Source organism: Trichomycterus rosablanca, chromosome 9, assembly GCF_030014385.1.
Source record: "Trichomycterus rosablanca isolate fTriRos1 chromosome 9, fTriRos1.hap1, whole genome shotgun sequence".
Taxonomy (NCBI): Eukaryota; Metazoa; Chordata; class Actinopteri; order Siluriformes; family Trichomycteridae; genus Trichomycterus; species Trichomycterus rosablanca.
In genome coordinates this window covers 11,782,152-11,796,868 of record NC_085996.1, presented here as the reverse complement: position 1 = coordinate 11,796,868, position 14,717 = coordinate 11,782,152, and the positions used below count along the sequence as shown (strand labels likewise).

The window sequence follows — 14,717 nt, the reverse complement described above, 5'->3', positions numbered from 1 at the left end:
TGGAACATAACCAGAGAGCCACTTAACACCCATCAGTGTCCAGAGGTCCAAGAAAGCAAAACTGGAAGAGGAAAATATGGCATTACTCTTATTATTTGCTAATGAAAACAGCACTGGTAAAAATATACAAATATACAAAAATACAAAAATACAAATATACAAAAAAAGCATTATGTTTTGCAGTTGTAGCCTAGTTGTAGCCTATCGGTTAGAGTACTGGACTAGTAAGCAGAAGGTTGCTGGTTCAAACCCACCACTGCCAGGTTGCCACTGTTGGGCCCTTGAGCAAGGCCCATTGCTTAGACTGTATAATGTAAGTCGCTTTGGATAAAGCGTCTGCTAAATGCTGAAAATGTAAATGTAAATGAAGTATGAGTAATGTTAAAGTGGATTGGGACACGAGGTATCACAATGCACAAATGTATAGATGAGCATTATGGACATGTTCCAAACGGTTGGTGTTGATTCAGCTAATAAAGCTTATTCATATTAAGTTATATTTAGCTGTATTATTATATCAAATGCTTTACTAAACTTAACAATTAATTAGCAGTCTGGTAGTATGTTACATGTTAACTGTGTCCCTGAGGAGAAATATAGATAAAGTTATTAGAGCAGTGGTAGCTCAGTGGTTAAGGCACTCAACTAACTAGTAATCAGAAGTTTGTTTATTCAAGCCCTACCAATTTCAACTTGCTACACTTGGGCCCCTAAGCAAGGCCCTTAACCCTCAATTACTGGAATTGTATTAAGTCAGAACTGTAAGTCGCAAATGTAAATGTAAATAAATGTGTGTATGTGCCTTTTTATGAATCTTGTTCCTGTCCTAATAAAACCAGAGTCCGTTTCCGCAACCTAGAGGGGAAAAATATGTTTTTCTAGATTAAAAATCGACATGAGAATCAATTTAACTGTTTTGTGAAATCGACTCAGGAATCGACTCATCAAAATCTCCTTCATCAGGGTTATGGATTTGTTTTCAATCTATGACAAATGTCCCCCTTACATCATCAGCATGTCAGTATTTATTCTGAAAAAAGGCAAAGATGCATAGTTGTGGGGAGCTCAATGTAGAATAGGGTGGCACGGTGGCCAAGTGGGTAGCAGTGTTGACTCACTGCAAGAAGGTCCTGGGTTCGATCCCCAGGAGAGGCGGTCTGGGTCCTTTCTGTGTGGAATTTGTATGTTCTCCCCGGGTGCTCCGGTTTTCTTCTACAGTCTAAATACATGTAAGTGAGGTGAATTGGAGATACAAAATTGTCCAAGACTGATGAGCCTTGTGTAATGAGTAACTACTGTTCCTGTCATGAATGTAACCAAAGTGTAAAACATGACGTTACAATCCTAATGAACAAACAAACAATGTAGAGGCCCCACAACCAGGGGCCACGCTACCATGGAAATATACCACTGTGCAGGTATGCATGCAATATTGGTAATACAGTGGAATTCACAATTTCATGTGAGATTTATGCTATTGGTTAGAAAACTGTTAAAGGCCTTTTTTACAGTTGAAATGTAATTTTAATGTTAAACCAAACAGTTTAATAGAAAATTCACTTTCCTTTCATTTGTCTCCCCTTTCTTAGTTTTCTTTCTTTCTAATACTGGTAACAACATTTTACTTTAAATGAGACATAACCTTATGTCCTTATGTGTATCTCAATGCTTGCAAGCACTGTTTGTGCCTGGTCTGTTGGAGGCAGACCAAATCATTTTATGTAAATACATGGCATCCTTAAATAGGTATATAAAACCAATAATACATTTGAATGGCATTGACGTGATTTGACAAAATATTGTTGTTGTTTTTACCATGTTTCATAGCTTTTAAAATAAATAATAGAGAAAACTTTGGTAGAAGAGACTTTCTGGAATCGATTCCTAAGATTTTGATTCAGTATTGGAATCGACTCTAGTATTTCGACAAACGCTTTGGTGTCGATTCGATTGAGTTGATTGAATCAGACTCCTTTCGTTTAAAGCGGCTGTCGAAATCCGTTTGTCATTACATTACATTACATTTGAATGGCATTGACGTGATTTGACAAAATACTGTTGTTGTTGTTGTTTTTTTACCATGTTTCATAGCTTTTAAAATAAACAATAGAGAAGACTTTGGTAGAAGAGACTTTCTGGAATCGATTCCTAAGATTTTGATTCAGTATTGGAATCGACTCTAGGATTTCGACAAACGCTTTGGTGTCGATTCGATTGAGTTGATTGATTCAGACTCCTTTCGTTTTAAGTTGCTGTCGAAATGCGTTTGTCATTACATGTTTTGAATGGCATTGACGTGATTTGACAAAATATTGTTTAACAGCTTTTAAAATAAATAACAGAGAAAACTTTGGTAGAAGATACTTTCTGGAATCGATTCCTAAGATCTTGATTCAGTATTGGAATCGACTCTAATATTTCGACAAACGCTTTGGTGTCGATTCGATTGAGTTGATTGAATCAGACTCCTTTCGTTTAAAGCGGCTGTCGAAATCCGTTTGTCATTACATTACATTACATTTGAATGGCATTGACGTGATTTGACAAAATACTGTTGTTGTTGTTGTTTTTTTACCATGTTTCATAGCTTTTAAAATAAACAATAGAGAAGACTTTGGTAGAAGAGACTTTCTGGAATCGATTCCTAAAACGCTAATTCAGTATTGGAATCGACTCTAGTATTTCGACAAACGCTTTGGTGTCGATTCGATTGAGTTGATTGATTCAGACTCCTTTCGTTTTAAGTTGCTGTCGAAATGCGTTTGTCATTACATGTTTTTAATGGCATTGACGTGATTTGACAAAATATTGTTTAACAGCTTTTAAAATAAATAACAGAGAAAACTTTGGTAGAAGATACTTTCTGGAATCGATTCCTAAGATTTTGATTCAGTATTGGAATCGACTCTAGTATTTCGACAAACGCTTTGGTGTCGATTCGATTGAGTTGATTGAATCAGACTCCTTTCGTTTAAAGCGGCTGTCGAAATCCGTTTGTCATTACATTACATTACATTTGAATGGCATTGACGTGATTTGACAAAATACTGTTGTTGTTGTTTTTTTACCATGTTTCATAGCTTTTAAAATAAACAATAGAGAAGACTTTGGTAGAAGAGACTTTCTGGAATCGATTCCTAAAACGCTAATTCAGTATTGGAATCGACTCTAGGATTTCGACAAACGCTTTGGTGTCGATTCGATTGAGTTGATTGATTCAGACTCCTTTCGTTTAAAGTTGCTGTCGAAATGCGTTTGTCATTACATGTTTTGAATGGCTTTGACGTGATTTGACAAAATATTGTTTAACAGCTTTTAAAATAAATAACAGAGAAAACTTTGGTAGAAGATACTTTCTGGAATCGATTCCTAAGGTTTGATTCAGTGTTGGAATCGACTCAGAAGGCGTACTGACTGTATCGCTGGGGTTTGTCCAGCAGGCGGTACCTGAACGAGGAAGTAAGTGTAATAGTGAGTGGATGAGGAAGAGAGTGTACAGCTGGATAGCGGATTTAAATCGTAAAAAGGAAGAATTACTGATTTGTCTGCATCATGTCGAAGAACACAATATCTGATCGCTTCAGGAAGGTGGATGTGGATGAATATGATGAGAACAAGTTTGTGGATGAGGAGGATGGAGGAGAAAACCAAGTGGGTCCGGATGAAGCAGAAGTGGATTCTCTCATCAGACAATATCCTTTCTGTGTTTAATTCTCTGTGTTTATGTATATGGTATTGAATAGAATCAGACACATCTTTTACCATGTTTATATTTTGGTTGCATTGTACAGTGGTGTAATGTGATTGAAGGGGTGGTTAATGGCTGGATGCCAAATGGCTCAATGTGTCCTAGACTACTAGAATAAAAGCATGCATACATGAAACTGCACAATGTAAAATATCTACATTATCAGCATTAATAAATATTTAATGCATATGTTACAAACCCTATATTCTGTAGCCCTTTATACAGTTGGCAGTCTTGGGATTTCAAAACATCCTGCACCAGTTGTTTTATTGACTAAATAATGAAAACACATACAATTAAAATGATTCTGTAAATACACACAACTTAGATTATTCATTTGGTGGTGTGACAGAATGGACTGTGATTCCTAATTCATTATTAGAAGACTTCTGACTGCACCCAAGTCTTCTCTTAGAACCTGTTAGAACATGGCTGAGCTTTACATTAATTCAGGTTCCAAAGCTGCTGTGCAAAAAACAAGAACTGCTTCAAAACGAGCTCAACGCTTGTTGCTACCTTACAAAAAAGCAGAAGTAAAAGTTTTTTTTCTTGTGTTGATGATCTAAGTTGGTGTATAGATAGTCCTGACCAGGACTAAAATCCATAAGTGTGTTTTTCAAGCATTCAGTCACAGAAAAATGACATTTGCAGATTGCCATGTATATCTAACTAGAAATTAGTGATTGTGGTTTCTGATCTGTGAAGGCCAGGCATTCTCTTATTATGCTTGGCAAAACATTGTCAAAGTTTTTGGAAACATTTGGAAAATGCTTTACCCTGTTTGGCAGTGCAGTTCTGGCCAACTTAACATGTTCACCACAGAAATAGTCTGTAGACAAAATAGTCTACTTGTGAGGTTGAGTGTGAGGTTTCCCTATAACATATGCATCCCAACTTACCATTAAACTTACCATACAGACTGCTGTTTTGTACTGTTGTGACCTATATGATTAAGGGATTGAGGACAATTAAAGCGCTTGGTACAAAGCATAAACCAGTTTTTTTTAGCGTGAGGCGCTTTAGTTCTCCCTTTAAGAAAAGCTGATACAAAGTGGTGGATGTCCAGACATGCCTGTTAACCACATTCCTGACATAGTCTGCTTTGTAAGTGTTTTATATATATACTGAGTTCTGATGACTTTGCACTGCTCCTGGATTTTTGTGGTTGTTATCTGTTTATAGACTTTTTTTTTTCCTGTGATCAAATAAGCAGTTTGTCTTGAATTATGTTGTCGCCACAAAGTTAGATTTTATCTAAATATCATTTCGGCCTGCCGTCCAGCCACTGTTGAGCCCTTGAGCAAGGCTGTTAACCCATTCGGCTTCAGTGATGCCATACAATGGCTGACCATGTGCTCTGACCCCAGCTTCCAAACAAGCTGGCATATGTGGTAATTCATTGTACTGTTCTTATGTATTTGTGTATATGAAAAAGGCATCCCATCTGTCCTTAATATTTCTACTACTACTACTGTTAGTAATAATAATAGTAATTCAACTTGACTTATTTTTTATGTAGTCTAAACGTACACACATTATAATAATTGTTATTATATTGTTATTATTATAATAGTAATACTTCTGCTTATTTCAGTTTCTAAACATATTTTGTTTATCCTTGTTAATATATTTTTTGTTTGTATTTATGAGTACAAGGACCAGTTGTATATTAAATCACAATAAGTGGTTCCTGTCCACTGTGTATGTAGCTATTTAAGCATAACCTGGTGCTTGTGCAGGTCCCATCATAAAGTCATGCTATTCTGAGACACTGTCAGTTTAAGCTCTGTATGTAATCAGTTTATGGCCTTAAATCAAGGAAGTTGATTTTATCTCCATATATGTCCACTTTGGCCGACTCTAGGTCTTATTTCCTGTTTCTGATTGACTTGACGTTGCTGTTCACAGGTTCCTGTAGAGATGTTTGCTACAAAATAAATCAAAATACATTTTAAGTAGCATATTTTGTGGATTAAATATCCAAACTTAATATGACAACAGAATAGTCCCCTTAAGTTGCATCAAAACAAAAGGACACAATGAGGTTTACAATAATTGGCTGTAGATCTGTACACTTTGTCACCCCCTGTACCCAATTTATCAATAAGAATCATTGCTTTTTTATTTTAAATCTTTTATTTCTGCATTTTTTTTTTCCTCCCATATTTAAATCATATCCCATTACCATCTTCCCTCCACTGTTTCTGACCCCTACCCTGACCGAAGAAAGCTGTACCTAACAAATCCCCCTCTGAAACGTATGCATTGTGCATGTGCTGTTCCTGTTGGAATGTTCTAATTCTTAACTCCAGTCTGTAAAGGGAATCTAATGGGTGCATTGCAGGCGGTGCTGAAGAACCCACCAATCAACACGAAGAATCAGAATGTCAAGGTGAGTTTGAAGAACAGGGTTTGTTCGGTTTGAGAATTTGATGATCTGAGGCGTTATTGAGGCACAGCAGGTAGAGGAGGACTTAACCTCACTACTGGTAATGGTTGGTTAAGAGTTTTGGTATGTTCTACCTATATCTGCAGGTGTTTTCCCTTGGTACCACCCGGTAACACACAGGCTGGATTGGCTACACTAAATTGCCTTTAGGTGTAATTGAGTAGGTGAATTTATATTCCCTTGTAATGGACTGTCCTGGGTGTGTTCCCAACCTTGCACCCGCTGTTTCTGGGTGGTACCAGACCCACTGTGATCCTGTTGGGCCCTATAAAATCTGTAACACTCCTCCCCCAGACACAGCCAATCATGTCTGTGTAGATGCCCAGCCTGCACTAATTTGCACTAAGGGTTCACCCTGCCCCAGGTGGCTAGAGTTTACTGCATTTCTACAACCATGTACTGAATGCTTCCAGCAGGGCTCTCCAGTGATAATGACAGGATGTGAGGTTGCTGAGGGAAAAGACTTTACTCTCCCCTTGATCTGATGTTGGTGCAAATGTCCAAAACAGTGTAAGGAATCTCAAAGAACAGCTGTGTTTACTGACATCTGAACTGACCAATTTAAGAAGATCAAGATCAAGCAATTCCATTAGAAATTAGGGTTTGGTGTGTTAACAGCTAAAAAAAAAAACCTAAATGATTTTATTCAGCTTGAAATATGATGATATTCATACATTTTGTAATGAATGGCCGGCTGTTTTTTCATGCACAGTAGATCTGGGGTTTTAAATTCATACATTGAGCTGTTGAGGCACCAACAGCCAGGCACCAACACAGACACGATTGGCTGTATCTGTTGGGAGGGATGGTCGAAAGGATTCCTCAATACTGCTGCAATTGCAGCCTCAGCTGGCTAGATTAAGGCAGCTGAACAGAAATGGTAAATGATGTTTGAAATCAGCTCTGGCAGGTGAAAAGAAGTGGTTTGATACTGAACACGTGTCAAAGGGGGTGTGTGTTTGGTACAGACTTTCTCAGTTAGGGTACGGGTATGCAACAGAGAGGGATTGGGGGGAAAATACAGAATGCCGAAATAGAATATTAACAAAATGTAATGAAGCTCAGATGTTGCTGAGTAGACTTGACGTCTCTAAATACCACCTTTGTGTTTCTGTAGGACCGTGCTGAAGGGCTGGTGCTGAAGGTACTTAGTTCCTTTAAAGCAAGTGACATTGAGAAGGGAGTTCAGTCTCTAGATAAGAACGGAGTGGATCTGCTGATGAAGTACATCTACAAGGGCTTTGAGAAGCCATCAGAAAACAGCAGTGCCATCCTTCTGCAGTGGCATGAGAAGGTATTGCATACTCTGTAATCATACGGTTATAAAGCATCGACTGTACGCTGAAGTGAATTACACTTACCATATAGGAGCACCTTGTAGTTCTACAATTACTGACTGTAGTCCATACTTTTTTAACCTGCTTTTACTCTGTTCTTCAATGGTCAGGACCCCCACAGGACCACTACAGAGCAGGTGTTATTTAGGTGGTGGATCATTCTCAGCACTGCAGTGACACTGACATGGTGGTGGTGTGTTAGTGTGTGTTGTGCTGGTATGAGTGGAGTTTTTAAATACCGTGTCCACTCACTGTCCACTCTATTAGACACTCCTACCTAGTTGGTGCACCTTGTAGATGTAAAGTCGAGACGATCGCTCATCTATTGCTGCTGTTTGAGTTGGTTATCTTTGAGATCTTCATCAGTGGTCACAGGACGCTGCCCACAGGGAGCTGTTGGCTGGATATATTTTGGGTTGGTGTACTATTCTCAGTCCAGCAGTGACAGTTTAAAAACTCCATCAGCATTTCTGTGTCTGATCCACTCATACCGGCACAACACACAACACACACTAACACACCACCACCATGTCAGTGTCACTGCAGTGCTGAGAATGATCCACCACCTAAATAATACCTGCTCTGTGGTGGTCCTGTGAGAGTCCTGACCATTAAAGAACAGCATGAAAGGGAGCTAACAAAGCATGCAGAGAAACAGATGGACTACAGTCAGTAATTGTAGAACTACAAAGTGCTTCTATATGGTAAGTGGAGCTGATAAAATGGACAGTGAGTGTAGAAACAAGGGGGTGGTCATAATGCTATGGTTGATTGGTGTACATAATTTGTGTGAATAAAAGTTGAAACAACCTTCACAGCAAAGAAAAAATGTTAATTGGCACTCAGGTGGCAAAGCGGTGTTTGAACTCGTGGCCGTGTTTGGTGGAGGAAAGGTCATACGGGAGTCAGTGACTAGATTGGGAGATGAAGGGTGGGGGAAAAAAATTCTGGAATACAGGGTATGAATCCTCAGCAGCTATTGGCCGGTCAGGCATCTACAAACAGATATGATTGGCTATTGGCTGAGGGGAAGTTAGGGTTGTCTGTTAAATTAAATTCTTGGTTCCACTCAATTAATTTCTGCAATGTTCCCTTCAGGCTCTGGCTGCTGGAGGAGTGGGCAGTATCGTCAGAGTACTGACCGCGAGAAAAACAGTGTAAGTGCTCACCGCTCCACTAATGGAAAACCACAGGCGAAGCACACCTGCTGGTACATTCACAACAAAGAAACGACATCTACAGGGTGCTGAAAATACCTTATATTTCACTCTCTTTTTCACTCTGTTTTCTCTCTTTTTACTTTTTTTTGTATCTGCATGTACGGGTGCCAACAACTTCCATGCTAATTAAGCTTCTCTCAGGAAAGTGTTGTACCTTACATATGCATATTACCTACGTTAAATGTTACATGTATGTCATTTTTGTATGAATTAACATTGTATTAGGTTTAACACTCAACAGAACCATCAGACTTTGTCTGGTTTAGCCATTTCTTCAGTGCCACCTCATTACCTTGCTCTGTTTTCTCTCGAACAACCAAAAGACATTAACTGCTTCACACTGCAGGAATAAGTGCTGCAGGAATTCGTGCTCAGTTCTAATTCTCAGCTTTGGCATGGCCTGTTTGACAAAAAAGCACATAGATTAATTCTGCCTAGGTTGTTGGAAGTAATTCAGCTGTTTAATATGCAGAATTAAACATTTTAGAATGCCTTTATATGTTATATATACATATACAGGTGTACAGTTCAATGAAATTCTTTCTTTGCATTTCCCAGCTTGTTTGGAAGCTGGGGTCAGAGCGCAGGGTCAGTTATTGTACGGCACCCCTGGAGCAGAGAGGGTTAAGGGCCTTGCTCAACTCTCAACCTTTCAGTTAATAGCCCAAAGCTCTACCCACTAGGCTACCACTGTCCCATTATCCCAACTTTTGTTTTATATTTTATGCATTTTCTCCCAATTTAGCGTAGTCAGTTTATCTTCCGCTGCTGGGGGATCCCTAATTGCAGTCGAGGTGGGTATATTGCCGCTCATGCCTCCTCCGACCCGAACGCAGCCCTTAGCGGAACCCTTTTTTCACACATACATTCTGCACTGGTGCCTTTCTATCTGCCAATCAGGGTCCTTACACAGCGTTTGAAGACCCCACCCACATAGTCCGGTCATCCCGCCCTAGCAGAAACGTGTCTGCTGCAGGCACCTCCAATTATGCCCAGCCGACCGATGGCAAAGCCGAGTTTCGAACCGAGAAGTTCATAATCTCTGCGCTGGTTTGCTAGCGCGTCCCAACATCTTTAATGCAGACATAAGTTTTATTCTGTAATGGACTCTGTAATGTCCACTAGGCCAGTATTTTTTGGGGGTAGCAAAGCCTGAATGGAAATTCTTTTGGGATTTAACTGGCATTTTATGTGGATTCAGAGTAGATCAAGAAATGTTGGTTAATTATTATCAAATAGAAAAAATGACCAAATGGAAATAACAAAAATGAAGCTAGTGTCAGGATAATACTGGCATACATGCTTAATTAATATCAGATCAGATTTGATCATAATTCACTAAATGTGATCATTACATAAACAAGAACACAAGCTCTTTCACAGTGTGCCAACATTTTTCATTAATGCATAATTTTGCATACCTTGCTTGTACTGTGTCAGCGTATGATGAAGATGGAATCAAATTGGTATCAGCATTGGCATAACTGGCAAAGCTCTGATATGAAAATCTGATCCCTAATAAAAATTATGAGTAAATTTATGAGTACAAATGTATTAAAAACATGATACTTTTCAATACGATGGTAATATTGCTTCATTATTTTTATGTCCTGTGGTTAATGCGATATAAACAAGGTTTGGTCTTATTTGAATTATGAATTGAATTAAAGTTCGGATTTCAGATCTTTTCACATTTCGGTTGAATTGCTGCATAAGTTTAGATTTTTTGTAAAAAAAAAAGAAAAAAAAAAAAAGTCTTTTCATTTTAAGTAATTTTCACCTGTTTTTCTAGTATAAATCATAGTAGATACTTAATCCTGATATAAAATTATAAAACCTCATTACTCAGCACTAATTCTGCCTTCTTAGAACCCCCCCCAATTTTCTTCCCTAACTAGTCGTATCCAATTACCTGATTGCATTATGCTTCCTCTCTACTGATGCTGATCCCCACTGCTGATTGAGGAGACCTCCAACACGTGTTTTTGAGTAATGCTATTAGAGCGCTAGTAGTATTAAAATGTTGATGGTTGTCTTACCTCATCTGTGTCTATTTCTTAAAGGGACATTCCATTATAAATGCAGGGTTTGGTTTGTTATTTGTGTATTATATTTTATATCAGTATTGTATACCTCAGTCAAGCTATTTTTGCTTTAGATTTTTGGGGTCACGTTGTAATTCCTTAATCATTACATTTGGGGCTTAGGTGGTTGGACAAAGCCTCGATGTATGGATACAGTGTGTGGACACCTTTCCTAGTACTAATTAATTTCAGGTGCCTTAGCAACAGCTTTTTAGGGAAAGACTGTGGGTCTGTGTACAAAGCGATGTCCATGAAGATAGGTAACAGTGAAGAACCTCCAATGGCTTGCAGGGTTGCGCCTTGACATTAATCCTGTTGAATACCACTGGGATGAATTGGAATACTGATAACAAGCCAGGCCTTTTATCCAAAATCAGTGCCTGGCTGGACAGATTTAACTCAGCGGTTAAGATCCCTGGACTGTGATCCGAGGGCCAATGATTCAAGCCCCATTATCACCAAACTTAGACCTTAAGTAAGACTCCTAATTGCTTGGATGGACTATGTGAGCGCTAGATCTTGAATATTCGCTAGCTCTCTCTGGGAGGCAAGTAGACTTCTTAATGCATCTCTAATTAATTTTTTTATTATTATTTTTAGTCAGAATGTCCCTTTAAGCTTTACCTGTACAGCACTTACTGCCAGTCTATGAAATGAAATGCAGCTGATTAAGTGCAGATTAAAAACTTTATCATGTCTTTCGGTTCTTACAGTAAAACAGACCATGACTGTAAAAACTGTATATCTGAACAAATGCACCCATCTCTCAGATGCAGTATCGTTTTATGCTTTTCTAATCGGATGCAAACATTTTACAAACCAAACTGTTGTTAAACTGCCTTAGAGAGTATTCCTTTTTTATCTTGATGCTTTTCAGAATGATTAATAAATATGTATACATATGATCAATCAAAACAGCTTGTCTTTCATTTGTTATTGTTTTATGCAAGATGGATAATCAGTAATTAAAGAGTATTATGCAGATAAATGTATAGGCCAGTTGGGCATTTATATACAGACAGGATTGGCTATGTCTAAGGGGTGTGTGTGTGTGTGTGTGTGTGTGTATGGGGTGGGGGGTGGCTGATGCCCCAATGGATTGGAGTCCTGTCTGGCTTGTTAATGCTTAAAAGAGAAATTGGGCGGCACGGTGGCTCAGTGGGCAGCACTGTCGTCTCACAGCAAGAAGGTCCTGGTTTCGAATTCCCAGTTGGGTCCCAGGTGTGGAGTTTGCATGTTCTCCACGTGTCTGCCTAGGTTTCCTCCAGAAGATCCGGTGTCCTCCCACAATCCAAAGACATGCAAGTGAGGTGAATTGGAGACACAAACTTGTCCATGACTGTGTTTGACATTAAACTAGAACTGGTAAATTTTGTGTAACCAGTAACTACCCGTCCTGTCATGAATGTAACCAAAGTGTGTGAAACAATGGTTTAGAAACCCTAAGTGTCAAGTCGCCACTGTTTGGGCCTTAAGCAAGGCCCTTCCACTTGCTTCGAATAGTGGCACCCCACTCCACCAACTGGTGCAACATGAGGCTGCTCTGGAAAGGCTGAGTTCTCAGGAAACAATACAAGTCCAGCATCTGCAGCCACAAAAACAAAACAACAATTCCAAGAAAAAGCAGGTTGCTGATAGAGGAGCTGGTAACTCTGTGACACTCCCATCTGGAACGATTTAACACTCAATGTGCAGGTGACTTACTTAAGAGGAACTGAAACATCAATCATCTACGCCCCCCATCCCTCCGATATACACAGCAGGTGGCCCATTAAATAAACACAGTAAGAATTTCAGTCACAATTTGGGAACCTCTAGAGGGAACATCGTGGCCCATTTTACGCAAACTCTGAATGGAAACTCGGCCATAACCATGAGATCACAATTTAGATTAGATTGTCCATTTATTGTTTGCATAAAACAATTAATACAATAAAAAATATCAAGACAACAAAGAATACAAAGCAAATGCTTATATACAAATAATTAAAAATAGAATACATCTTTGGTATGGTCTTATTTACTTGTGTATTAACATGTAATGAGATTCTACAAACACAATGATAGTAAGTACATATAAACATGTCATAGACAAAAATGCTTTATAAAGGGAAACAGTGCTTACCTGAGATGGATGTTATCGTTTATTTCTGGACACTCTTGGTCTTGCTGGCAAGTTAATTTCTCTGGACCAACATTACAACATGATTTGTCTGGACTGGACTAGTCAAAATTTCTGCCGCTGTTGCTTATTTTCAAGCACTGTCCGTTAAGTTAATAGGTAGACATACACACACATTGGCCTTTTTCTTTTTTGACCAGCCTTTGTCCTTGAAAAAGAGGACGAATTTCTTAAAGAGGCTTGTCTGAATGCACAGGACTGGATTGGCTTCAGGCTTCACCATGGAGTCCAGCCACAGGTAAAGCAGATTCTCTTTTGGAGTACCCCAAGGGTTAATGTTAAGTCCTCTTTATTTATTAACACTCTCTTAGCACTGCAGCTCGGCTCTTCACTTTATGTGGCCTCTCAAAAAAAATGGATTTTCAAGTGGTGGATATATATACAGCTAAACACACAAACACACCCGCTCATACACTCATTCATGACCCAAAATGCATAGTCCTAGTAAAGTGCTCTCAGTAGGGATAAGCTGAGACGGAGATGTAAACAATGAAGGTGGTCTGGTACTCGATGATCCTGTCAATGCTATAAGACAGCGCTCGCACCTTCATGCGGTAGGTGTGCGGCTCTCGCAACGGGCGTGTGGTGAACAAGACGCCCTTCATGTTCTCATCACGCAGGGCAAAGGGAAGTGTGGTGTCCTCATCCACCAGCAGGAAAGTGGTACGTGGGTGCACCACGCCGTCCTGAGTGTAGGCCACCAGTCGGATCAGGTCCTGGTTGGCAGCGATGCCAAAAGGCAGAGACAGCAGCTTGTACTCCAAGGCGTACGAGGCACACTCGAGGTCATTGGCAGGGCAGTTCTTCAGGCAGAAACTGAACACAGAGAGAAATGTATGTTTTAACAGAGAGGAAGCTAAAGATTATGAGCAGTAACTGGTCTTTAAATAAGGTAACTAAACAATAAGATTACGTTTTGCTAAATAACTGATTTGCATATTGCTTCTCTGATTTTGGTACTGCAAAGTCCAACACTGCTATAATGATTATACTGTATAACAACATATTGAGCAGTCTCTCTTACCCTGAGGCTGGGTCTCGCTGGTAGTTCGGTGGGCACGGCGTATCGATGCACTGGTAGCTGCCTCTCGTGTTGAAGCACATTCTGTTCAGGCCACACTGAATATTCTGCTCCAAGCACTCATCAACGTCTAATCACATATTTATTTTTAAAGTCATTAGGTAACCCATACGAATGCTATAAAATACTTAAGAATATATATTATAAGAATGTATGAATAAGCTTTCCCTTACCTTGGCAGGTTTTGCCATTGGTCATGAGACGATAGCCAGCTGGACACAAACACTTGTGGCTACCTTGTGTGTTAATACATTCATGCTGGCACGTGTCCCTTTGCTCACACTCGTTGATATCTAAGCATACACAGAAAAGTTTTGCATTTTTATTATAATGATGAATTGACTGTATTTATTAATTATTATTTATACCTACAATGTTGAATATTTAATACAGATGTTGCTCAAGAGCAGAGCTTCAAATCGAAGGATGTACTTGCACAGTACCAGTGCAGTTTGTAAGTATTTGGATGGTGAGATAAACTTTGGTATTGTATTTGGATTATCTTAATAACCTGTGTTGATTATTTTGTTAGTGGTTGACTGAAAATGAGACTCCACACAAAAAACCCTCTGCCAGTACAATGATTTTGGCTTTTTTTATGCAGTTTACCTCCTTT

At 39.1% G+C, this 14,717-nt stretch overlaps 2 protein-coding genes across 2 annotated transcripts in view; one reads left to right on the top strand and one right to left on the bottom strand.

Moving 5' to 3' along the window:
• Positions 1–3,464: 3,464 nt before the first annotated feature.
• On the top strand, positions 3,465–11,739 carry arpc5b (actin related protein 2/3 complex, subunit 5B). Its single transcript, XM_063001891.1, has 4 exons — positions 3,465–3,693; positions 6,069–6,140; positions 7,315–7,491; positions 8,633–11,739. The coding sequence occupies exons 1-4, from the start codon at positions 3,553–3,555 to the stop codon at positions 8,693–8,695; spliced, it is 453 nt and encodes a 150-aa protein (XP_062857961.1). The 5' UTR covers positions 3,465–3,552; the 3' UTR covers positions 8,696–11,739.
• A 990-nt stretch (positions 11,740–12,729) lies between these two features.
• The window catches only part of hmcn1 (hemicentin 1), a 121,261-nt gene continuing 119,273 nt past the window's right edge, over positions 12,730–14,717 (bottom strand). Inside the window, exons 105-107 of the mRNA XM_063001890.1 lie at positions 14,275–14,394; positions 14,045–14,171; positions 12,730–13,836 (exon numbers count right to left, since the gene is read on the bottom strand). Of these exons, the coding sequence (XP_062857960.1) occupies positions 13,476–13,836; positions 14,045–14,171; positions 14,275–14,394 (608 nt within the window). The 3' untranslated portion in view covers positions 12,730–13,475. The remainder of the gene's footprint in view (positions 13,837–14,044; positions 14,172–14,274; positions 14,395–14,717) is intronic.

What these genes read in the sequence shown, in the direction of transcription:
- arpc5b (XM_063001891.1), top strand. Translation starts at nt 3,553, where the DNA reads ATGTCGAAGAACACAATATCTGATCGCTTCAGGAAGGTGGATGTGGAT. An exon ending in TGGATTCTCTCATCAGACAA is followed by an intron (nt 3,694 to 6,068) that starts TATCCTTTCTGT and finishes CCAGTCTGTAAA; the next exon opens with GGGAATCTAATGGGTGCATT. An exon ending in TTCTGCAGTGGCATGAGAAG is followed by an intron (nt 7,492 to 8,632) that starts GTATTGCATACT and finishes TGTTCCCTTCAG; the next exon opens with GCTCTGGCTGCTGGAGGAGT.